Source organism: Garra rufa, chromosome 7 (assembly GCF_049309525.1).
Source record: "Garra rufa chromosome 7, GarRuf1.0, whole genome shotgun sequence".
In the NCBI taxonomy this organism is placed as follows: domain Eukaryota; kingdom Metazoa; phylum Chordata; class Actinopteri; order Cypriniformes; family Cyprinidae; genus Garra; species Garra rufa.
This window is the reverse complement of record NC_133367.1, coordinates 45,115,307-45,141,769: the sequence shown is the minus strand read 5'-3', so window position 1 is coordinate 45,141,769 and position 26,463 is coordinate 45,115,307. Positions and strand designations below refer to the sequence as shown.

Below are 26,463 nucleotides of genomic sequence, written 5' to 3'. Positions count from 1 at the left end.
TTTGGCATAAGCACGTTTACATCTGCAGCTATTCCTGCTCAAAATCAGACACTTTTGTAACTTCTGGAGTCTTAGCAAATCTCCGATTATCTAAGGACTAATTTAATTAATTTGAAGTCTGTGTTCGTTTCAAATCGGTGCTAATATTCCTGCACATTTAGTGTAAATATGTCGAGTTGGAGACACTGATAATGGATAGAGATTTACTCCGACAGTCGGTGTCGTATCATGGCGAAAACCTGTTGTTGTTGTTGAAATGCGAGCAAAGTGAAAACCCAGACTTCAAACATGTGGCCGCAGAGCTCTCCAAAACTCTTGATCAAAGGTAGGAGACGTTTATAGTTGTTTAGATATAGTTATTGAGTTGTTTGTGTTGAGATACCCCTTAAATAACGTTACATTCAATGATTACTCACCTTCACATCACAAACAGAATGAATGTAATCTGTCACAGAGATATAGAAGAGGTGAGTCCTGTTCTGGAGCAGTTCATATCAAGGAAAGCTGATCTTCTGTTTGCGCCATCCTGGAAAACATCTGCACCTGCGGCTGAATGGCAAGAGGAGTCTGGAGGTGCACTTTCTCACTCATTCAGAAATGCTCTTTAAACTTAATCTTTTTCTTCTTCTTCTGAGACTAAAGTTCCTCGAGCTTTAACTCTCCAAACTCAGGCCAGATCTTCAGACTGATCTGACTCCAGTTGCTGTGTCTTTTCTAGCTGATCCGACTTAAGGTTTTCCTCAAAATGACGATTAAAACTGGGAAAAATCCCATAGACTTACATTGAGGGAATGTTCAAATGATCAACACTTTTCAAACTCCAACTGACAAAACTCCCACAATCCCTTGAGACTCAATCAAACTGCCCTTGTGTGTAGTGATGGGATTTATGGCTCTTTGAGGGGATCCGGATCTTGGCGATCCGTTCCTTTCAAAGAGCCGTTCAAAAGAACGGCTCTTTTGGCTCTTTTTAAATATTTAGTCCGTTTTAAGAAGCCAGTTTGGGGGCATCTCAGTTTATCCTGGAAATAATCACTGGGAGGAATTATGAGGTGAGATTTGTAGTCAAAAAATTAAAACTCAGATATCACACACCAATATCTGAGTTTGAATTATTCTGAAATATTGATTATTACCTCATTTGTCATGTGTGGACTATATTTCATAGGGTTGCATAACATCCCTCTGCTTAGACAATGGCATCACTATTTTGGATTTACCTTTAGTACAAAGTGTGTTGCTGCGTCCCAATTCGCATACTTATACTATGCCCTTAAAGTATGTACTCTTTTTGTGAAGAAAAAGTACATACTTTTGAGTATGTAGCAGAAAAGTAGGCAAGCTTTGGGACATACTATTTCATCTGTTGCTTAGTTACCTAAATCCTGTCACTGTTTAAACTGCCTTGTCAGTTAATATCATCTACATTTCGTTTAATTTGATTTCCTACCGTATTAGAGAAAAATGAAGAGGCACATTCTTATACTAGTCTTTTATGCCGAGAACTTTGCTCGTGTTTGCATAATGATGCATTTAAAAGTTAATGACCAAACCTATCATTATAAAAGTTCATAATGTTGCTGCACATGAAATATACCATGGATAACATTATTTAAATATTATTTATTAGGTTACACACATTGATTAGTTATCTCAAAAACCCCTTTCTCTACCTGTCCCTGGTAGCGCGTATCCGCCATGTTTGTAGTTTTTTTAAACAATTTTTATGCGTGTTTGTAGTTCTAATCGGATCCTCGTTCACCGCGCAATGTGTTGTGGGCAATATTAGCTGTTAGAGCGTGCATTGATCCGCACTTCGAATTCTTAAGTTAAGTAGTAGACCATCCGGGAATAATTTGTGTGCATCTGTGTAAAACACGCATAGGAAAAAAGAACGACAGAAAGAACGGCTCCCCCCCAGCCGCGACTCGGCTCCCATCGTTCATGTTTATGAGCCGTTCAAAAGAATCGGTTCGTTCGCGAACGTCACAACTCTACTTGTGTGAGCTATATTTATAATACATTTAAACTAACTAGCTAGTTATGCTAGAATTTTGCTAGAATCATGTTAACATGCTAGTAACTTGTTAATCATGTTAACAACATGCTAATTATGTTAGAATCATGCTAGTTATGCTAGTAACTGACTAATGCTCACAACATGCTATGCCATGTGTTAATCATGATAAAATCATGCTAGAAACCTGCTAGTAACATGCTAATCATGCTACAAAGTAGTAATGCTAGTAACTTACTTATCATGGTAGCAACATGCTAATCATGTTAAAAACCTGCTAACAGCATGTTAGTAACATGTTAATCAGGCTGTAAACATGCTAGTAACTTGCTAATCATGCTAACAACAGGCTAGTAACTTCTTAACCATGGTAGCAACATGCTAGTAACTTGCTAATCATGCTAGAAATGTGTTAACGACATGTTAGTAACTTGCTAATCATGCTAACAACATGCTAGAAACTTGCTAATTATGTTAACAACATGTTAGTAACTTACTTATCATTTTAACATACTAGTAACTGACTAATCATGTTAGAAACCTGCTAACCAGATTTTAGTAACATGTTAATCATGCTGTAAACATGTTAGAAACATGCTAGTAACTTGCTAATCATGGTAGCAACATGGTAGTAACTTGCTAATCATGCTAGAAATGTGCTAACATGTTAGTAACTTGCTAATCATGCTAGAAATGTGCTAACATGTTAGTAACTTGCTAATCATGCTAGAAATGTGCTAACATGTTAATAACTTGCTAATCATTGGCGGAATGTTCAAATGATCAACACTATTCAAACTCCAACTGAGAAAATTCAAATTTAAACTGACAGAATCCCTTCAGACTCAAACTGACCTATCAACTAGATTTATAATACAGTTAAACTCATTTGCTAATTATGCTAGAAACTTGCTAGTAACATGCTAATCAGGCTTGAGTCATGTTAACATGCTAGTAACTTGTTAAGCATGCTAACAACATGCTAGTAACATGCTACTCATGCTAGAAACATGCTAGTAACATGTTATTCATGCTAGAAACATGCTAATTATGTCAGAATCATGCTAATTATGCTAGTCACTGACTAATGCTCACAAAATGCTATGCCATGTGTTAATCATGATAAAATCATGCTAGAAACCTGCTAGTAACATGCTAATCATGCTACAAAGTAGTAATGCTGGTAACTTACTAATCATGGTAGCAACATGCTAATCATGTTAAAAACCTGCTAACAGCATGTTAGTAACATGTTAATCAGGCTGTAAACATGCTAGTAACTTGCTAATCATGCTAACAACAGGCTAGTAACTTCTTAACCATGGTAGCAACATGCTAATCATGCTAGAAATGTGTTAACGACATGTTAGTAAATTGCGAATCATGCTAACAACATGCTAGAAACTTGCTAATTATGTTAACAACATGTTAGTAACTTACTTATCATGTTAACATACTAGTAACTGACTAATCATGTTAGAAACCTGCTAACCAGATTTTAGTAACATGTTAATCATGCTGTAAACATGTTAGAAACATGCTAGTAACTTGCTAATCATGGTAGCAACATGGTAGTAACTTGCTAATCATGCTAGAAATGTGCTAACATGTTAGTAACTTGCTAATCATGCTAGAAATGTGCTAACATGTTAGTAACTTGCTAATCATGCTAGAAATGTGCTAACATGTTAGTAACTTGCTAATCATGCTAGAAATGTGCTAACATGTTAGTAACTTGCTAATCATTGGCGGAATGTTCAAATGATCAACACTATTCAAACTCCAACTGACAAAATTCAAATTTAAACTGCCAGAATCCCTTCAGACTCTAACTGACCTATCAACTAGATTTATAATACAGTTAAACTCATTTGCTAATTATGTTAGAAACTTGCTAGTAACATGCTAATCAGGCTTGAGTCATGTTAACATGCTAGTAACTTGTTAAGCATGCTAACAACATGCTAGTAACATGCTACTCATGCTAGAAACATGCTAGTAACATGTTACTCATGCTAGAAACATGCTAATTATGTCAGAATCATGCTAATTATGCTAGTAACTGACTAATAATGCTAACAACATGCTAGTAATATGTTAATTGTGATAAAATCGTGCTAGTAACCTGCAAATTATGTTAAAACATGCTAGTAACATGTTAATAAAATGCTAATCATGATAAAATCATGCTGGCAACATGCTAGTAACATGCTAATAATAGAAACATGCTAGCAACTAGCTAGTACCGTATTAACCATGATAAAATCATGTTAGTAACATGCTAATCATGCTAGAATCATGCTACAACATGCTAGTAGCTTGTTAATTTTGTTAGCAATATGTTAGTAACTTGCTAATGTTGATCATGTTTAAAAAAATCCTGTTAACAATATGCTAGTAACATGATGCAGCATACTAGTAATATCTTAATCATGCTAGAAATGTGCTAACAACGTGTTAGTAACTAGTTATTCATGCTAGCAACATGTTAGTAATTTACTAATCATGGTAGCAACATGCTAGTAATACGTTAATAATGCTAGAAACCGGCAAACAACATGTTAGCAAAATGTTAGAAACATGCTAGTAACTTTCCAATGATTTTAAACATTTTAGTAACATACAGCATGTTAGTAACTTGTTAGTCATGCTAGCAACATGCTAGCAACGTGCTAATCATACTAACAACATGATAGTAACACGTTAATCATGCTAGAAACTTGCTAACAACATGCTAATAGCTTGCAAATGATGTTAACAACATGCTAGTAATGTGCAGCATGCTACTATCTTGCTAATCATGCTAGAAATGTGCTAACAACATGTTAGTAACTTGTTAATCATGCCAGCAACATGCTAACAACTTGTTAATCATGCTAACAACGTGCTAGTAACTTACTAATCATGTAGCAACATGTTAGTAACATGCTGGAAACTTGCTAAGAGCATGCTAGTAACATGTTAATCATGCTGTAAACAAACTAGAAACATGCTTGTAACTTGCTAATCATGCTAGCAACATTCTAGTAACTTAATATCACGTTAACAATGCTAGTAAATTATTAATCATGGTAGCAACATGCTAGTAACGTGCTAATCATGCTAACAACATGATAGTAACACGCTAATCATGTTAGAAACTTGCTAACAACATGCTAATAGCTTGCAAATGATGTTAACAAAATGCTAGTAATGTGCAGCATGCTACTATCTTGCTTATGCTAGAAATGTGCTAACAACATGTTAGCAACTTGCTAATCATGCCAGCAACATGCTAACAACTTGTTATTCATTCTAACAACGTGGTAGTAACTTACTAATCATGTAGCAACATGCTAGTAACATGTTAGAAACCTGCTAAGAGCATGCTAGTAACATGTTAATCATGCTGTAAACAAGCTAGAAACATGATAGTAACTTGCCTATCATGCTAGCAACATGTTAGTAACTTAATATCATGTTAACATAATGCTAGTAAATTATTAATCATGGTAGCAACATGCTAATCATGCTAGAATCATGTTAACATCCTAGTAACTTGTTAATCATGCTAACATGCTAGTGACCTGTTAACAAGATGCTAGTAACTTGTTAATCATGTTAGAAATTGTTAATGCTAATTATGTTAGAATCATGCTAATCATGTTAGTGACTGACTAATGCTAACAACATGCTAGTCGTATGTTAATTGTGATAAAATCATGTTAGCAACATGCTAGTTACTTGCAAATGATGTTAACAATATGCTAGTAACATGCTAATCATGTTAGAAATGTGCTAACAACATGTTAGTAACTTACTTATCATGGTAGCAACATGTTAATCATGCAAGAACCCTGCTAACAAGATGCTAATAACATCTTAATCATGTTGTAAACATGTTAGGAACTTGCTAATCATGTAAACAACAGGCTAGTAATTTACTAATCATGGTAGCAGCATGCTACTAACTTGCTAATCATGTAAACAACACGCTAGTAATTTACTAATCATGGTAGCAACATGCTAGTAACTTGCTAATCATGTAAACAACAGGCTAGTAATTTACTAATCATGGTAGCAACATGCTAGTAACTTGCTAATCATGTAAACAACAGGCTAGTAATTTACTAATCATGGTAGCAACATGCTAGTAACTTGCTAATCATGTAAACAACAGGCTAGTAATTTACTAATCATGGTAGCAAAATGCTAGTAACTTGCTAATCATGTAAACAACAGGCTAGTAATTTACTAATCATGGTAGAAATGTGCTAACAACATGTTAGTAACGTGTTAATCATGCTAGCAACATGCTAGGAACTTGCTAATCATGTTAACAACATGCTAGTAACTTACTAATCATGCTAGGAATGTGCTAACAACATGTTAGTAACGTGTTAATCATGCTAGCAACATGCTAGGAACTTGCTAATCATGTTAACAACATGTTAGTAACTTGCTAATCATGTTAGAAATGTGCTAACAACATGTTAGTAACTTGTTAATCATGCTAGCAACATGCTAGGAACTTGCTAATCATGTAAACAACATGTTAGTAACTTACTAATCATGCTAGGAATGTGCTAACAACATGTTAGTAACTTGTTAATCATGCTAGCAACATGCTAGGAACTTGCTAATCATGTTAACAACATGCTAGTAACTTACTAATCATGCTAGGAATGTGCTAACAACATGTTAGTAACGTGTTAATCATGCTAGCAACATGCTAGGAACTTGCTAATCATGTTAACAACATGCTAGTAACTTACTAATCATGCTAGGAATGTGCTAACAACATGTTAGTAACGTGTTAATCATGCTAGCAACATGCTAGGAACTTGCTAATCATGTTAACAACATGTTAGTAACTTGCTAATCATGTTAGAAATGTGCTAACAACATGTTAGTAACTTGTTAATCATGCTACCAACATGCTAGTAACTTGCTAATCATGTAAACAACAGGCTAGTAATTTACTAATCATGGTAGCAACATGCTAGTAACTTGCTAATCATGTAAACAACAGGCTAGTAATTTACTAATCATGGTAGAAATGTGCTAACAACATGTTAGTAACGTGTTAATCATGCTAGCAACATGCTAGGAACTTGCTAATCATGTTAACAACATGCTAGTAACTTACTAATCATGCTAGGAATGTGCTAACAACATGTTAGTAATGTGTTAATCATGCTAGCAACATGCTAGGAACTTGCTAATCATGTTAACAACATGTTAGTAACTTGCTAATCATGTTAGAAATGTGCTAACAACATGTTACTAACTTGTTAATCATGCTAGCAACATGCTAGTAACTTGTTAATAATGTAAACAACAGGCTAGTAATTTACTAATCATGGTAGAAATGTGCTAACAACATGTTAGTAACGTGTTAATCATGCTAGCAACATGCTAGGAACTTGCTAATCATGTTAACAACATGCTGGTAACTTACTAATCATGCTAGGAATGTGTTAACAACATGTTAGTAACGTGTTAATCATGCTAGCAACATGCTAGGAACTTGCTAATCATTTTAGAAATGTGCTAACAACATGTTAGTAACTTGTTAATCATGCTAGCAACATGCTAGGAACTTGCTAATCATGTTAACAACATGCTAGTAACTTACTAATCATGCTAACATGCTAGTAACTGGCTATCTAGTCTCGCGTAGCCAGACCTTCAGACTGACGGCTGAAGGTCTGGTATTCATGGCAGCTTTCATTGGCCAAGGCCCGCCCATGAGGCCGTTTGACCGACATGTCAAACAACCAATCACAGTTCGTTTCGTTCAGCGTCACGTTTCGGGGTGTAGAAATGCCTCCACAACAACAGACTGGCGTGCAACAAGTCAGTCAATGAAATAACCAGCATTGAAAGTTAACGAAGAAGAGGGAGAACAAGCAGTAAGTCAGTAATTTGTTCGCGAACGTCGCAAATGTGTATAACAACAATGGCGTCTGCATAAGCACCTTTTAGCAAAACTCAAGTAAATCAGTCTGCGCTTTGTTTCCCGGCGGACCGAAAATAAACGCGACACTCGCGTGTTCCGGAAATCCGATCAAATTCAACTAATCAGATCACGACTTCGACATTCCTGAAGTGTTTCCAGTTAAGTGTACCTTATGCATCAGACGTTTAGCCAACGTTCCGTGGGCGTGACGTCTGAGGCTGAGACTACTGGCTATCTATCAAACTGTAAGCTTTTAAAACTGCTTTAAAACGTTCTGGTCCGGCTTTCTCAAGCCAACCTAAAGTTTGTCTTGACAGACTTTTTTTTAATCTAGTTTCTAATGTAATCCTAAATGTTTTTCGTGTCGTTCTAAACTCATCAGGAAAGGTTCTCTGTTGTTTCAGAGGCGTTGGCCATCATGCCTCCGCTGGAGCAGTTCATGGAGGTGTGTTTTGAGGAGAGACGGGAGCTCTTCTACAGGGACGTGGAGCGGGGAGACATGGTCATCGGGAGGATCAACTCGGTGCGAGAGTTTGGCTTATTCGTAACTCTTCTCTGCACTGCGGGAGGACTGGAACGAGATGTTGAGGATCTGGAGATCAAGGTTTGATTTTATCCCCTCTGAAGTGTCCATTTCTACATCATTGTAAAAAAAAAAAAAAAAAAAAATATATATATATATATATATATATATATATATATATATATATTGTATATATACAGTCAAGCCGGAAATTATTCATACCCCTGGCAAATTCTGACTTACAGTTGCTTTTATTCAAACAGCAAGGTTTTTTTTTGACCAGAAATGACACAGGCTTCTCCCAAAAGATAGTAAGACGATGTACAAGAGGCATCATTGTGGAAAAAAAAATATATTTCTCAGCTTTTATTTACATTTGAACAAAAAGTGTCATGTCCAAAAGTATTCATACCCTTCTCTATAATCAATAGACAAGCCTTTATTGGCTATTACAGAAATCAAACGCTTCCTATAACTGCTGACCAGCTTTTTGCATGTCTCCACTGGTATTTTTGCCCATTCATCTTTAGCCATGAGCTCCAACTCTTTCAGGTTGGAGGATCTCCTTGCCATCACCCTGATCTTTAGCTCCTCCACAGATTCTCCATTGGATTTAAGTCAGGACTCCGGCTGGGCCACTGCAAAACGTTAATGTTTTTATCTGCTAACCAGGTCCTCAGTGAGCTCCTTTGTCTTAGCCATGACTGTCCACAAACCAACAGCAGAGAGCTTCTGTTTTTCACCTGTTGAGTTGATTAAAACAGCTGTTCCCAATGAATCAGGGTAATTAGGATGCTTTAGAACAGCTGGGACTATTTGGAATGGTATAGAACTTTGGATTTTCCAAAAGTTTGCAAAGGGTGTGAATAATTTTGGACATGGCACTTTTTGTTCAAATGTTCAAATGTTTTTGTTCTCATTTTGGTGACTGAATTAAATGGATAAAAGTTACACAGAAAGCATATTAAATACAAGTGTATATTTTAATGTTGCATATAACTTGGGTGCAAAAAAAAAAAAAGATCTATATTCAGCGTGACAATTAAACAACACATTTGTTTTAATCTGTATGTAATAAAATATATAAAGCAGTAAGCTTGTTTTTTTTAAAGATGTCTCTTCTGCTCGCAAAGTACAGTGAAAACAGTAAAATTTTTAAATATTTTTACTGTTTAAAATACCTGTTTTCTATTTGAATATATTTTAAGATAAATGTATTCCTGTGATTCCAAAGCTGAATTTTTAGCATCATTACTCCAGTCTTCAGTGTCACATGATCCTTCAGAAATCATACTAATATGCTGATTTGCTACTCAAGAAACTTTTACTGTTGTTACTATCATCAATATTCAAATCTATTTTTTGATGAATAGAAAGATCCAAAGGTCAGCATTTATCAGAAATAAAAAGCTTTTGTAACGTTATACACTATACCGTTCAAAAACTTAGAGCCAGTATGATTTTAATTCTTTTCTTTGGGAAAGAAATGTTAAGGATTAATACTTTTATTTAGCAAGGATGCTTTAAATTGGTCAAAAGTGATGATAAAGACATGTATAATGTTACAAAAGATTTCTATTTCAGATAAATGCTGTTCTTCTGAACTTTCTATTCTAAACCGGAAAAAATATAATAATATAATATAATATTAGAATGATTTCTGAAGGATCATGTGACACTGAAGACTGGAGTATGATGCTAAAAATTCAGCTTTGAAACCACAGGAATAAATTACATTTTAAAATATATTCAAATAGAAAAGAGTTATTTTAAATATTAAAAATATTTCACAATTTTTACAGTTTTTGCCATACTTAAGATCAAATAAATGCAGGCTTGGTGAACAAAAGACTTACAAATTACAAATCTTACAGTTCAAAAACTTTTGACTGGTATTGTATGCTTGAAAAGATTTATTGTTATGTGAACTTGTTGCACATTCTGTAATTTATCATTATTTTTTCCATTAGTGGGGGAAAACAAAAAACAAACAAACCAAAAAAACAACAGACACACAAAATAAAAATTAAAGCTGTAATAAACTATTATTGTTTTGTTGCTTGAAAACCTCTTTCATCTTTGACTTAGAATCTTTGACTTAGAAAATAATTGCATTTTATTTATTTATTTAATTTTATTTGCTTGTTTTTTTCATTAATTCGTTTATCAATGGTTTGATGTTTTTTTTATATACCTTTGAGACTATTTTAAAGTTTTATTTTTCAGTAGTCAAGATATAAGGAAAATGTTATAACTTTTTCCTTGAGTCATTCAGTTGAAAATTAAGGTTTTTCAAAACCACATGAAACCAACATAAGTACTTTTTTTTTTTTTTAATGTTAAGCTACTTTGTTAAAATATGTTTCTTTCTAATGTGACCTAAAAAATAAATGTTGTCTATTAAAAGGCCCTCTGCCCATTAAGAGACGTGCCTTCCACTGGAAATCATGACGATCCCTTGTCTTATTACCAAATTGGAGATTTGATTAGAGGTATGATACCATTTGTTTGCCTCATAATAAAAATGTATGTTGTTGATTAATCATAAAATGATTAGTTTTAATAAATCTGTATTTTATATCACAGCTGGAGTGAAAGACATTGACCGTTATCACAAGAAGCTGACGTTATCTCTGTATTCCTCCTCACTGGCTCCTCACTTGGATAAAGTTAAACTGGGTGTCATAAGCAAAGAAGATCTTCCTCTTCATTATACGTATGTCAAAACAAGAAATTGAATGTTGACCTGTTTGTCTTGCGTGTTTTGTTAATCATTTCCGCTCTTTCAGTCGGGGTGAAAAAGTGGCCGCAGATAGCAACGAAACCTATGAGAAGCTTTTGGAGAGCTCTCTAGGTTTGTCCAACCCTTTAAATGTGGACTACCTCCTGAGAAAGCTGGGAATAAGTGATACACAAACGCCTTCACTCATGAGGGGCTTGCAGAGGTACATTTGGTTTATTCCCAGATTTTCTGGTGTTTTTACCATTAAACTGATTATTTTTTTATATATACATACACAGTAAACACTTCAAAGAAGATGATTTTGCAACAGTCATTCGGAAGAAACAGTCTGTGTCCTGGGCCTTGAAATGGTTTGTGTTTACCTGGTTTTATCCTTGCATTTTATGAAATCAAAACATTTTTGATGATTGTTTTTATTTAGAAATGCATTAATTAATGTCATGTTTTTCATTTCCGAATTGCATCAAGTCAAAATTGTCAGAAGGATAAATATTTAAATAATAAGAAAGAGTAAGATGTATTTTACTTGAATACACCACAACTTTTTTAGCCTTTTTTTTTTTAATTTATTATTATTATTTTTTTAAATTTGAATGTTCCTTGAAAATGCTATAAAAATGCTTATAAAAACAAAACAAAGAAAAAAGGCTCCGGCTGAAGTAAATGCCTCTTTCTCGGCACCTAAAACAAAGTAACTTTTGTTACTTACTTGAAAAAGTAACTAAAAAAGTAATTTGTTACTTTACTAGTTACTTGAAAAAGTAATCTAATTACTTAAAGGAGTAGTTGACTTTCAGAACAAACATTAACAGATAATGTACTCACCCCCTTGTCATCCAAGATGTTCATGTCTTTCTTTCTTCGTCGTAAATAAATGATGTTTTTTGAGGAAAACATTTCAGGATTTCTCTCCATATAGTGGACTTCTATGGAAGAAGGGTCCTATCTAGCGAAACGATTGGTTATTTTCCAAAAAAACAAATGACAATTTAAAGAAATAGTTTTTTGAGGAAAACATTTCAGGATTTCTCTCTATATAATGGACTTCTATGGTGCCCCCGAGTTTGAACTTCCAAAATGCAGCTTAAATGCAGCTTTAAAGGGCTCTAAACGATCCCAGCCGAGGAAGAAGGGTCTTATCTAGCGAAACGATTGGTTATTTTCCAAAAAAACAAATGACAATTTAAAGAAATTATATTTTTTTTAGGAAAAAGTCCATATAATGGACTTCTATGGTGCCCCCGAGTTTGAACTTCCAAAATGTAGTTTAAATGCAGCTTTAAAGTGCTCTAAATGATCCCAGCTGAGGAAGAAGGGTCCTATCTAGCGAAACGATTGGTTATTTTTCCAAAAAAACAAATGACAATTTAAAGAAATTGTTTTTTGAGGAAAACATTTCAGGATTTCTCTCCATATAGTGGACTTCTATGGAAGAAGGGTCCTATCTAGCGAAACGATTGGTTATTTTCCAAAAAAACAAATGACAATTTAAAGAAATAGTTTTTTGAGGAAAACATTTCAGGATTTCTCTCTATATAATGGACTTCTATGGTGCCCCCGAGTTTGAACTTCCAAAATGCAGCTTAAATGCAGCTTTAAAGGGCTCTAAACGATCCCAGCCGAGGAAGAAGGGTCTTATCTAGCGAAACGATTGGTTATTTTCCAAAAAAACAAATGACAATTTAAAGAAATTATATTTTTTTTAGGAAAAAGTCCATATAATGGACTTCTATGGTGCCCCCGAGTTTGAACTTCCAAAATGTAGTTTAAATGCAGCTTTAAAGTGCTCTAAATGATCCCAGCTGAGGAAGAAGGGTCCTATCTAGCGAAACGATTGGTTATTTTTCCAAAAAAACAAATGACAATTTAAAGAAATTGTTTTTTGAGGAAAACATTTCAGGATTTCTCTCCATATAGTGGACTTCTATGGAAGAAGGGTCCTATCTAGCGAAACGATTGGTTATTTTCCAAAAAAACAAATGACAATTTAAAGAAATAGTTTTTTGAGGAAAACATTTCAGGATTTCTCTCTATATAATGGACTTCTATGGTGCCCCCGAGTTTGAACTTCCAAAATGCAGCTTTAAAGGGCTCTAAACGATCCCAGCCGAGGAAGAAGGGTCTTATCTAGCGAAACGATTGGTTATTTTCCAAAAAAACAAATGACAATTTAAAGAAGTTATATTTTTTTTAGGAAAAAGTCCATATAGTGGACTTCTATGGTGCCCCTGAGTTTGAACTTCCAAAATGTAGTTTAAATGCAGCTTTAAAGTGCTCTAAATGATCCCAGCTGAGGAAGAAGGGTCCTATCTAGCGAAACGATTGGTTATTTTTCCAAAAAAACAAATGACAATTTAAAGAAATTGTTTTTTGAGGAAAACATTTCAGGATTTCTCTCCATATAGTGGACTTCTATGGAAGAAGGGTCCTATCTAGCGAAACGATTGGTTATTTTCCAAAAAAACAAATGACAATTTAAAGAAATAGTTTTTTGAGGAAAACATTTCAGGATTTCTCTCTGTATAATGGACTTCTATGGTGCCCCCGAGTTTGAACTTCCAAAATGCAGCTTAAATGCAGCTTTAAAGGGCTCTAAACGATCCCAGCCGAGGAAGAAGGGTCTTATCTAGCGAAACGATTGGTTATTTTCCAAAAAAACAAATGACAATTTAAAGAAATTATATTTTTTTTAGGAAAAAGTCCATATAGTGGACTTCTATGGTGCCCCTGAGTTTGAACTTCCAAAATGTAGTTTAAATGCAGCTTTAAAGTGCTCTAAATGATCCCAGCTGAGGAAGAAGGGTCCTATCTAGCGAAACGATTGGTTATTTTTCCAAAAAAACAAATGACAATTTAAAGAAATTGTTTTTTGAGGAAAACATTTCAGGATTTCTCTCTATATAGTGGAGTTGAACATCCAAAATGCAGTTTAAATGGCTCTAAAATGATCGCAGCCGAGGAAAAAGGGTCTTATCTAGCAAAACGGTTGGTTATTTTCTAAAAAAACAAATGAGAATTTAAAGAAATTATATTTTTTTAAGGAAAAAGTCCATATAATGGACTTCTATGTTGCCCCTGAGTTTGAACTTCCAAAATGCAGTTTAAATGCAGCTTCAAAGCTAAATGATCCCAGCCGAGGAAGAAGGGTCTTATCTAGCGAAACGATCGGTTATTTTCTATAAACATTTACAATTTATAGACTCTTTAATCTCTACACCGAGTACACAGAGAGCTAGACAAGATGAGCATTTGAGGTTAAAAAGTATAAAATTATTATTTTTTTGCTAGATAAGACCCTTCTTTCCTCAGCTGGGATTGTTTAGAGCCCTTTGAAGCTTCATTTTGGAAGTTCAAACTCGGGGGGCACCATAGAAGTCCATTATATGGAGAGAAATCCTGAAATGTTTTCCTCAAAAAACATTTTCTTACGACTGAAGAAAGAAAGACATGAACATCTTGGATGACAATGGGGGTGAGTACATTATCTGTACATTTTTGTTCTGAAAGTGAACTACTCCTTTAAATAACTGATAAGCTAGTAGTGACTACCATTTCTTCATATCATTACAGTGTTAAAGCCGGCGTTGACCATTTCAAATCGCATCGTTATGTAGAAGCCATGAATGAGTACAACAAGGCCTTAGAGATCGACACAAACAATGTGGAAGCTCTTGTGGCACGTGGAGCTCTGTAAGTCACAATTCAACACTTGTTCATATATATATATATATATATATTAGTGGTGGGCATAGATTTTTTTTTTTTTTAATTTAGATTAATCTCACTGTAATCTTGAAATTAATCTAGATTAAAATGGCTAATTTGAATTCTGCCGAAGGCATTTAGAATTAGAGATGCACCGATCTGGATTTTGGGGGCCGATCACCGATCACCGATCACCAAAAGCAGTATCTGCCGATCCCGATATTACCGATCACAGCGTCAAATCCATAAATTCTTCAATATTGTTGTCTCATGTACAAACATTGACATTGTATTATTAGTATAAAAAGTAGGAAATGAGAAAGTATCATGAATTGACCAGTTTTATTGCAGGCTGAGGCAAATTTCAATATTGAACACTCTCAAGACTCTCAGACAACTTCAGCTTACATAGAGTAAGTGTTGCTTACTATCTTAAACTGTCTTTTGGCAGTAATTATGTACAACACAACATTTCACTCTTTTAGAGCTGACACAATTTGTAAACTATGAACCTTAGTTTTTCTGTGGAAAAAGTTAAATCTAATAAAAGAGTTAAATCTTAAAATAAAAAAATGATTGTGCAAAACACACATGTGCACCATAATAAACATTTAACTCTCAGGAGGCTCTTTCTTAAAATCACAATTTAGAGTTTAGCAACAAGCTTTTTGTGGAAAAATAAAATAAATATGCCATACATATGCATATACACATACATATACATATACAGGGTGCAATTTGTGAAAAAAAAAACAGAAGGGGGGGATGCTTTTAGAAACTTTTTTTTCTCTCTCCATAGGGAGAGGTTGACCAAACTGTTACTGTAATCTGTTAACAACGCGCATTATACCCGTCTTTTTAGGCAAGAACCAGATAATGAGTGTCAGGTCATGCATTTTTTTTAATATGACAGAAGCTGTATTATGTGATCACAATTTAATAAAAACATTGTATTAATAGTAATGGTTTAATTTCAAACAACGAATACATTTTATAGAGAAGGTGAGCAAAGTATCAACGGAGCTTTTTGGAAACTCAGAATCAGTAAACCACTGCGTCGCAAAAAGATTCACTGTTTTGAAGCGCTCCAATCGGATCGCGAATCATTTGATTCAGTACGTTCAACTTCAAAGCGCGTATGGCGAATCATTTGATTTAGACGCCTTTAAAGCGCTTATTGCAAATAATTTGATTTAGATCGGGACGTAGGAGCGGCTTCGCGGGACGTTTTATCCCCACCGTGGATAAAAATAATTCAGCAGAGGCAGGGATGCATAGACCAGAGGGGAGGAAATCCCCTCACCGGCGACGTCATCTTCAGTGTTAATGCGTTGTAGAGACAGCCGCGCCCATTAGGAGACCCTAGTCTGAGAAGTGGGAATGCGTGCTCTGGCGGCTGTTTGTTGTTGTAAACGTCATCTGATCGGCCTGCTCTGATCTATTTTGAGAACTCCGATCAAAACCGATAGCGCCCCTATCGGTCGATTGCGATCGGATGCCGATCGATCGGTGCATCTCTATTTAGAATATGTGTGCTACCCAAATAATGACTAAAAGTAAGTCTTTGAGAACGGGTTTCTCAAGCCAGGTGGCGCATTAGACCAAGGGCTTATCTCCTGTTTCCAAAATGCATCACAAACTGCTTGACAATTGCATTTACAACACAATTAACTATACAAACTTGTGTAACCAACTATTCCTACACTGCATGTACTTCTGCGTAAAAGGCTGCACGAAGTGCGCATTGCAGTTAAATAAACAGACGCGCACGGCATGGATATCTGCGTGCATAGTCTTCGGTTAAACTGTGTTGCTTTTAGAAGCGTCAATTTAGTTGTTGCATATAGTTTAATGTCTTTATTTCGGGATTATCAAAGTAAATTATAACTCAAATTTGAGATTTTACCTGGGCAGAGCAGATTTTCACTGGGGCACGTGCCCCAGTAAAATGGGTCTAGCAACGCCCCTGCCCTGAAGCGGCTTCATAGCTGCATCCATGTTAGCACGTCTCGTTTGAGGTGGTAATTTCACAGTAGGCATACACACAGGTTCGAAGACTCGTTCTCGCCCCATACAGTGCAGTTCGGCTAGGTATACATCCGCGCTAAAATATCAAGGTGAAAGTCATCATAGCTTGCGTAGTATAGACCCAGCTCCCAACCCAACTTTGAGAATAGATTAACGGCGATATTTTTTTTATCGCCCGATAAGAGTCTCACGTTAACGCAGCACGCCAATAACGGCCCACCACTAAAATATATATATATATATATATATATATATATATATTTATTTGCATGTTTATTGTTCTGCCTTGTTGCATAATTACTAAAAGTGTTTTTTTATTTTATAGATATGCAACCAAAGGAAGCTTGATGAAGGCTATCGATGACTTCGAACTGGCTTTGGAGAACAGTCCCACACACAGGAATGCCAAAAAATACCTCTGTCAGACACTAGTGGAAAGAGGAGGACAGTATGTGATGAGAAACAGTGTTTTTACTTCTAGTTTAATACAAGTGCACAAAAAAAAAAAAAAACATCAGGCTACGAGACGTTATGCGTTGCAGTGAATGTTCCACGATTTAAGCATTAATCTCATCGGATCCAATATTGTGACACTTTGTGTCAAAATCAAAAAAGGGATGACCTGCAAAGAGATAGTTGACCCAAAAATGAAACTTTTCTGTTAATTCACTGTTCATTTTAGGCCGTGGATCAGTCTGTGCAAGAAACTGAACACTATTTAGTGTCATTACCTGTAATGCAGAGCCTCAGGCAAACGGTCTGGAGTGATGTCTGATTAGTAAATGAATCATTCTTTTGAGCCAATTATTTTTAGTATACTAGTTGAACTAGTTCAGCAAAATGAGACTGAATCGTCTGAACCAGTTTGTGGCTTGAGCAGCACAGATCTACAAGTTACTCAATCAAAACTCAGTTTCGGATGTTGAAATGAGCCAAAATAGTGGCGTATCTGATCCTATGTTGTATAAACTGATTGAGCACTCCAGTTCCACTCGGATTGAGGACCAATGAGCCGCTAATATGCGCCTGGTTGAACCGAATACTTGAATATAAGGACTAAATGAACTTTTTATGGTTTCTCGTTGTTTGTGTAAAGAGCTGAGCTGATGAAGACTAGTTTATTCACTTTATATGCTTTAGACATGTTAAACATACATGTTTCACATCATTGTTGGGTGCTTTAATAATGTAATTAGGTTAGCTTAAAAAAAGCCAACTTACTGAAATGCTATTTAAACTTATTCTTCTTCTGAGACTAACATTTCTGACTGCTCCTCCTCCTCGAGCTTTAACTCTACAAACTCCAAACTCAGGCCAGATCTTCAGACTGATCTGACTCCAGTTGCTGGATCTTTTCTAACTGATCGGACTTACGGTTTTCCTGAAAATGACAATTAAAACTGGGGAAAATCCCATAGACTTACATTGAGGGAATATTTAAATGATCAACGCTATTCAAACTCCAACTGACAAAACTCCCACAATCCATCTGAGAGACTGTATTGCCTTCAAAACATTCAAGCTTTTAAACTACTTTAAACTTTAATCTTTTTCAGACTGAAAAACTTCTAAAAACTTTTAAAACCTTTAAAAACTTAAACTTTTTTTTAAACTTTCTGATCAGGCTTTCTCAAGCCAACTTAAAGTTCATTTTGACGAACTTTTTTTTTTATCTAGTTCAATATGTCATGCCATTGCATGATTGTGTAAACAAACTAGGGTTTTGAACCAGTTTATTGAAACACGATTTGAAAGAACCAGTTTGCAGAAAATAATGGTATTTCTGTTTTCCTGAGGTTCTGGATTACGGATAAATAATGTTCAGGTTCTTGCACAGACTGATTGTTTCACTTCATAAGACCTCAATATATTCTGCCACGGGTATTCATTTTGTGTTACTTGATATACCTTTTTTAGCTATTTGAGCTAAAATATACATTTTTATTGAAGAAAATAGTCTCCTACATCTTGGTTGGCTTGAAGGGTGAGTAAATTAACAGCAAATTTTAATTTTTGGGTGAACTATCCCTGTAACTCTTGACTAACTTTATTTTAAGACGCACTATTATGTCTCTTAGCATTGTCAGTTTATAGTCCTCATGTAGGCCGCCAGACAGGACGTTTATTTTATGTTCTTCATCAAGACGTCAGAAGAATGCCTTTAAAGAGGCAGCTCCCTTTATGAGTCAACTGTAGGAATTCGTATGCATTCATCCAACCTGTCTGTGACCTGGCATTTACCGGCACATTATAATTAATCTAATTATTCCGGTAAGGTTTAATTCAAACAAAAGATGAAATGCAACCATTCAGAATGTTACCGTATGTGTGCATTGTTTGTTTTGTCTCGTACTATTACATCTAGAAATACCAAGAATGCTTGCTTCAGTTAAACCTTTCCATGTAAGTGCAAGACTTGTGCAACCACTCTGGAAATCACCTATAAATATCTAATTGACTTGCTTGAGTGGCTACAAAACACCACACCAGCTTTGTAGCAATGCACTAACAACAGCAACACCCTTTTGCAAGGCATCAATCTTAGAAAACAGCATAAAAAGGTCTACTATGCATTTGAGATGGGAAGACTTGCTTCATTGTGGCTGTTGTACAACATCTTTGTATTCTTTTAGTACTGGATTTTAACATTTTGGTACACCTTTAAAGGATTAGTTCACTTCCAGAACTAAAATTTACAGATAATGTACTCACCCCCATTGTCATCCAAGATGTTTCTGTCTTTCTTTCTTCAGTCAAAAAGAAATAGTTTTTTGAGGAAAACATTTCAGGATTTCTCTCCATATAGTGGACTTCTATGGTGCCCCTGAGTTTGAACGTCCAAAATTCAGTTTAAATGCAGCTTCAAAGGGCTCTTTTCAAAAAAAAAAAAATGTATGTACTTTTTAACCTCAAAAGGTAGGTAAGACCCTTATTCCTCGGCTGGGATTGTTTAGAGCCCTTTGAAGCTGCATTTAAACTGCATTCTGGAAGTTCAAACTCGGGGGCACCATTGAAGTCCACTATATGGAGAAAATTCCTGAAATGTTTTCCTCAAAAAACATAATTTCTTTACAACTGAAGAAAGAAAGACCTGAACATTTTGGATGACAGTGGGGTGAGTACATTATCTGTAAATTCTTGTTCTTGAGTTTTGATTGTGCTCTGGTCTTTTCTGCATAGACTTGAGGAGGAAGAAAAGTTGGTGACCGCTGAAGGTCTCTACAAAAGAGCCATTGCATTAGATGACACGTTTCAAGAGGCAGCAGAAGCTTTGGAGAAACTTCAGATACGTATCCAGGTGAGCTGGATAAACCTATCTGGCATGAATGCATGCTTGACTGCCACTGGAAATATAATCCGAAAATTAGCTTCCAGTGTTTCAGGTACACAGATAAGTCATGTGTTTGAGGAACAGTTGACCCAAAAATAAAATTTGCTGAAAGTTTACTCACCGTCAGGTCATCCGAGATGCAAATGAGTTTGGTTTGTCATCAGATATAGAGAAACTCAGCATTACATCACATGCTCACCAATGGAAGTGAATGGGTGCCGTCAGAATGAGAGTCCGAACAGCTGATAAAAATCATAATCCACAAGTAATCCACACCTCTCCAATCCATCAATTAACATCTTGAGAAGACAAAAGATACATGTTTTTAACTTCAAACCATTGCTTCTGGCCAAGGTTTAATCATGTAATGTTTCTATCAGCTGTTTGGAATCTCATTCTGATGGCACCCATTCACTTCCATTGGTGTGCAAGTGATGTAATGTTGCGTTTCTCCAAATCTGATGAAGAAACAAACTCATCTACATCTTGGATGGCCTGAGGATGAGTACATTTGAATCAAAGTCTTATTTCTGGTTCACTGCTACACCGCATTTTTATCAAAAAGTTGACTTTAACTATCGAGTGTTAGAGTACTGATGAAGTATTTTTGTCATTTATGTGTCTATCTGATCTTGGACCTGTGAAACCTGACTGATGGGACCTTTAACCCTGATTGCACTGGGTTGACATAAATGCCCCCTTGTGGAAATAAAACCCCCCGCCACCCTTGGTTTGTATTCTGTTCCTGGTACCACGGTAACTGCATCTCACGATCATTGCTAAATCTTAAATGTTTACCTCGCATTTTGTCATTTGCTTAACATTTCCTGACGCCTGGGGTGTGGAAAACGGCACTATTGCGAAATTGCTTGCACGCATATGCATGCTTGATTTATTTTTCCTGAAAATTATTCCAATTTTACCCTGTCAATGAACTGCTTTAAAGAAATCGCTTAAATTGAAAGAGCAGGAAGCTGCCAAAGAGCAGGAAAAAGCTAAGACCGTGGAGACGAGTGCAGAGAAATTGCGTAAGATCCTAAAAGAGGAGAAAAGGTAATGTCAACACCATATTCATATCCAAGTTTTTATTCCTGTTAAGCACATATTTGGTCACATAAACACTGCCGCCAAATAAAGTTATGTACAAATGGTTCATTTGTTTACTGAAATCAGGTAAAGGCCTGTTCACATCAAGGATTATAGGGTACAATATTGTAGGAATCACTTTAACTCCTAAAGACCTAGAACATTTTTGGGGCACCTGACACACCTGTATTTAGGGGCCAAGCACTGAAGGTGCGAAGGCACCTATTGAAACCATTGGCGTTCTTAATATTCTTCTTCCATTTCCGCACTTGAGTCTATGGCAGCCCATAGAACCACTTGCAGGAAAGTTGTGAAATGTGTCACACTGATAGAGGACAGTCTGAACTGTCGCCAAAGCAAATTTGGAGTCCCTAACTCAAACTCTTTAGCGCCACCAATTTATTATGCTAATAACTTTTGAACCTTAAGGCACAAAATCTATTTTTAATTGTTTGAAAAACCTACTTTTTCGAACTGGTCCTAGACCCTTTGTCTGTTTTTCATCAAAATTGGCTCAGATCATCTTCAGACCATGCTGGCAAAAAGTTGTGGAATTCAAGTTGATTAGTCAAACCGTTTTTGAATAACGCGTGGACGAATTCTACGAAAAGCAAGCAGAAATGGATGTAAGGCTATTTCTCTGCAACGGTTTGGCGTATTGAGACCAAACTTGGTGTGTGCTATAACCAGCATGACCGGAGGCTACCTGCAGTGTTTCGGCACAGTGCCACCTAGTGGTCAGGAGATATGAAAAATGTCTATTTGTGAGAAGTTTATAACTTCTCAATGGTTTGGCGAGTTCGAAATTGATCTTGTTAGATTCAGAGGAGCATGCCGAGTCGAACTATATCCAATTTTCCCATATCAGCCATTTTGAATTTTGTCATAAAATGCTATATTTTACAAACACATTGAACTATCGTTATGAAACTTGGTATGTGTCCTCGCCGGTATGCCCTGACAGTACTCAAAAGTTTGAAAAATACTAATAACTTATGAAGAAAATGGCTTATTGTAATGAAAGTGATCTCAAAATATTCCTTGAGTCATGTCGAGAACATTGATACCAATTATGCCAAAATTGGCCGAACTTACTGTCTGGCATTTTGATTATTGTAGAAAACCTACTTTTTTCAAACTCCTAGACTGTTGTTGTAATTTTCACCAAATTTGACTCGGATCATCTTCAGACCATGCTGACAAAAAGTTAAAGATTTCGTGTCAATATACAAAACCGTTTTCATGTAATGCATCAACGAATTTACTGCAAAGATGCCAAAGTGCATCAGAGGCTGTATTTCTGCAAAGCTTTGAGATATTTGCATCTAATTTTGTATGTGGTATTTTTTTACCTCACACTGATCACACCACATCAATTTGGTAACAGTGCCACCTGTTGGTCAATCAATTAATTAACCATTAATTATGAAATTTCCAAAAATGCTAATAACTGTAGATTGCAGTAGCCTATTGTACTAACACTGGTCTCAAAATATTCCTTGGGTCATGTCAACAGCATAGATACCAATTATACCATAGTTGGCCGAGCTTCCTGTCCGCCATATTGGTTTATGTTGAAAACCTTCTTTTTTGAACTCTTCCTAGACAGTTTGTCCAATTTTCACCAAAATCGAGTCCCTGTAATTGCTGCTTTTCAGACCTATTCTAGCAGTCGACATCAGGTCAGCATCATATATCATTAAAAACAGGAGAACTTGAAGTTTCAGTGACGCTAATTTAAAGTCCCAATTTTCCTTTTGTTTTCTCTAAGAATGCATGAATTTCCAGAGTTTTAAGAAATAACGCAAGCAACACTTAGGTTTTTTTTTTTTTTTGTACTCAAAAACTCCTGAAGTTTGGGTGTTTTACACTTTCAAATAAAAAAAAAAATGTCTACATATAACATTCCCCAAGCAAGTTATAGCCATTTATACGATGCGCTTTTCAATGAAAAACAGGTCTATTTAGTTTACTGACAAAAAAGTATGCTTTTTTTGCAGCTAGTGACTGATAAAAACATGTCAACACTGTCAGAATCAGTCTAATTTTAAAGAGCTTGAGTATTTTAGACACAACAGCGGTGCGCTTACAATAAACAGGATTTGTAGTTATCGTTCTTGGTGTGATCAGGCCTTAACAACTCAATTTGCATTAATTCTGTGTAATTGTTTATGTAATGGATAGCATTGTCATCAGTCAGAATTACTGGAGGGACTCATATTTTCTTACACTCGTTAAACAATTTAGGTCATTCAGTCCATCATTTGAATTAGGGCTGGGCAATATACTGAATATTCACAATGTGCACAATATTGCCAAAAGTATTGGAACACCCCCTTCTAATGAACAGGTTTGGCTACTTTAGTATTTTCCATGAGTACAAATCTTAATGTTTAAGCTAGTGGTGGGCCGTTATCGGCGTTAACGTACTGCGTTAACGTGAGACTCTTATCGGGCGATAAAAAAAATATCGCCGTTAATCTATTCTCAAAGTTGGGTTGGGGGTAGTCTCAGCCTCAGACGTCACGCCCACGGAACGTTGGCTAAACGTCTGATGCATATGGTACACTTAACTGGAAACACTTCAGGAATGTTGAAGTCGTGATCTGATTAGTTGAATTTGATCGGATATCCGGAACACGCAAGTGTCGCGTTTATTTTCGGTCCGCCGGGAAACCAAGCGCAGACTGATTTACTCGAGTTTTGCTAAAAGGTGCTTATGCAGACGCCGTTGTTGTTATACACATTTGCGACGTTCGCGAACAAATTACTGACTTACTGCTTGTTCTCCCTCTTCTTCGTTAACTTTCAATGCTGGTTATTTCAATGACTGACTTGTTGCATGCCAGTCTGTTGTTGTGGGGGCATTTCTACACCCCGAAACGTGACGCTGAATGAAACGAACTGTGATTGGTTGTTTGACATGTCGGTCAAACGGCCTTATGGGCGGGCCTTGGCCAATTAAAGCTGCCATGAATTCCAGACCTTCAGCCGTCAGTCTAAAGGTCTGGCTACGCGAGACTAGGTTGGGGGCTGGGTCTATACTACGCAAGCTATGATGACTTTCACCTTATTGCACTGTAGGGGGCGAGAACGAGTCTTCGAACCTGTGTGTATGCCTACTGTGAAATTACCACATCAAACCAGACGTGCTAACATATTCAGCCGAAACCGCAAAATAAAATAAAAAAATCAGTTTCAGATGAAATAGTTCTGGAGGACCGAAATCAGTAATTGAAACCAAGACCAAAAATGATGCTACACTCTTAAAAATAAAGGTACTTCACGGTGCCATAGAAGAACCTTTTTTGTCTAAATGGTTCCATAAAGAACCTTTAAACATTCTATTTCACAAAAGGCGCTTTGTGGCGAAAGAAGATTCTTCAAATTATAAAAAGGTAAGAAAGAGATGGTTATTTAAAGAAACTTTGACTGAATAATTCTTTGTGGAACCAAAAATGGTTCTTCTATGGCATCGCGGTGAAGAACATTTTAAAGCACCTTTATTTCTAAGAGTGTAAAGTAGCAATATGAAAATTAGTTTGGCTTGTTCCATCATGTTCCAGAGCGTACTACACTCTTAAAAATAAAGGTGCTTCAAAAGGTTCTTCACAGCGATGCCATAGAAGAACAATTTTGGTTCCACAAAGAACCATTCAATCAAAGGTTCTTTAAAGAACCATCTCTTACTTATTTATAATCTGAAGAACCTTCTTTCGCCACAAAGAACCTTTTGTGAAACAGAAATGTTCTTCAGATGTTATGGAACCATTTGGACAAAAAGGTTCTTGTATGGCATTGTGAAGCACCTTTATTTTTAAGAGTGTATTATAGTAGGGAAAACACAGAAAACAGGGGGAAAAGTTTAATTATATTGCCTAGCCCTGATTTTAAATGGTTTGTCACTCCCAAAACATAGCATTTTGTATGTGACCATTAAAATTTTTGTATTTCTTCCATCAGAACAAGGTAAGAACTCTTCTACTTTACGGTTTTACTCATTGCTGACGCTCATTTTTCTGATGGGCGCTCCCAATGTCCTGCAAGTTTCAGCGTGATGTTTGCTTCCATGTAGAATGAAGAAGAAAAGGAAGCGATCGACCTCTTCCTCAACATCCTCAGATACGTCCTCCATGACAAGCGATGACTCTCCTTCCACGAGTCGTAAAAAATCGAAGAAGCGGAAACACAAACGTCGGCGCTCGTCCCACGGCAGTAAGAAACACAAGCGGAGAGCGTCGTCTTGTAGCGATAAAACGGCGGAGGACGACAAAGAGTGGTTTCCCGCTCCTGCTAACACCTCGGCGTCGTACATCGACCAGAAACAATCCATAAGCAAACTCCTCAGCGAGGGAGAACAGTCTTGGGGCAAAAGCCAACAGGAAGACGGCAGAGGTAGGTTAGACGATGCTATCGACAGAAGTGAAGCGTCAAGGCTGGGACGTCCCGATGCGAACGGCCAAGCTAAAGATCGACACAGGAGCTCAAGCGCCTCAGAACGTGCCAGAAGGGATTCGTCCTCCTCAAATCAGTCCGAATACTCGCAGAAATCCGATCGTTACTCTAAGGAATTTTCTACGCAAGGCAGAAAACGTTGCGAATCGGAACGAGGCGGCAGTGAGATGAGATCCAATCGAGATGATAGTAGGAGGTCGTCTGGTGGAAACCCAAAAAAAGCTCTCCCTTCTAATTTGTTGGACATTTTCAGTCAAATCGCTGAATTTGAGAAGGAGAAAAAGCTAAAGAAGTAAAAGAGCTGTCAAGAGTCATTTCATTACTAGTACAGGTTTAGCCTTCAGGTGTAGTGATTGAAATGTAAGAGAGGTTATAAATTGATCAGAGCTGTTTATTTTCATAATTTCCGGTTAGATTTGTTTGCTTTGTTTGGTTGGGAAACAGCCTGCCTATAGAATCTGCAACAAAAGTAATGGCCAAAATGTGATGCGAATGATGCCTCAGTATTATGAATTGAGTTCAGTAAAATGTCAGTGTTCAAATATACGAATGTATTGATCAAACAAGTGCTACTGTAGTGTTTGTTATTTGTATGTTGAAACACTATATTAAAGGTATAAATGGTTTTCACGAA

The 26,463-nt window shown here is 36.3% G+C and overlaps 1 protein-coding gene across 1 annotated transcript; it reads left to right on the top strand.

Annotated features, from left to right (window-relative positions):
- ttc14 (tetratricopeptide repeat domain 14) lies at nucleotides 1-26,463 on the top strand. Its single transcript, XM_073843887.1, has 12 exons — nucleotides 1-325; nucleotides 455-573; nucleotides 8,363-8,562; nucleotides 10,889-10,973; nucleotides 11,068-11,197; nucleotides 11,271-11,426; nucleotides 11,503-11,574; nucleotides 14,795-14,914; nucleotides 17,283-17,405; nucleotides 20,138-20,255; nucleotides 21,235-21,341; nucleotides 25,450-26,463. The coding sequence occupies exons 1-12, from the start codon at nucleotides 192-194 to the stop codon at nucleotides 26,123-26,125; spliced, it is 2,040 nt and encodes a 679-aa protein (XP_073699988.1). The 5' UTR covers nucleotides 1-191; the 3' UTR covers nucleotides 26,126-26,463.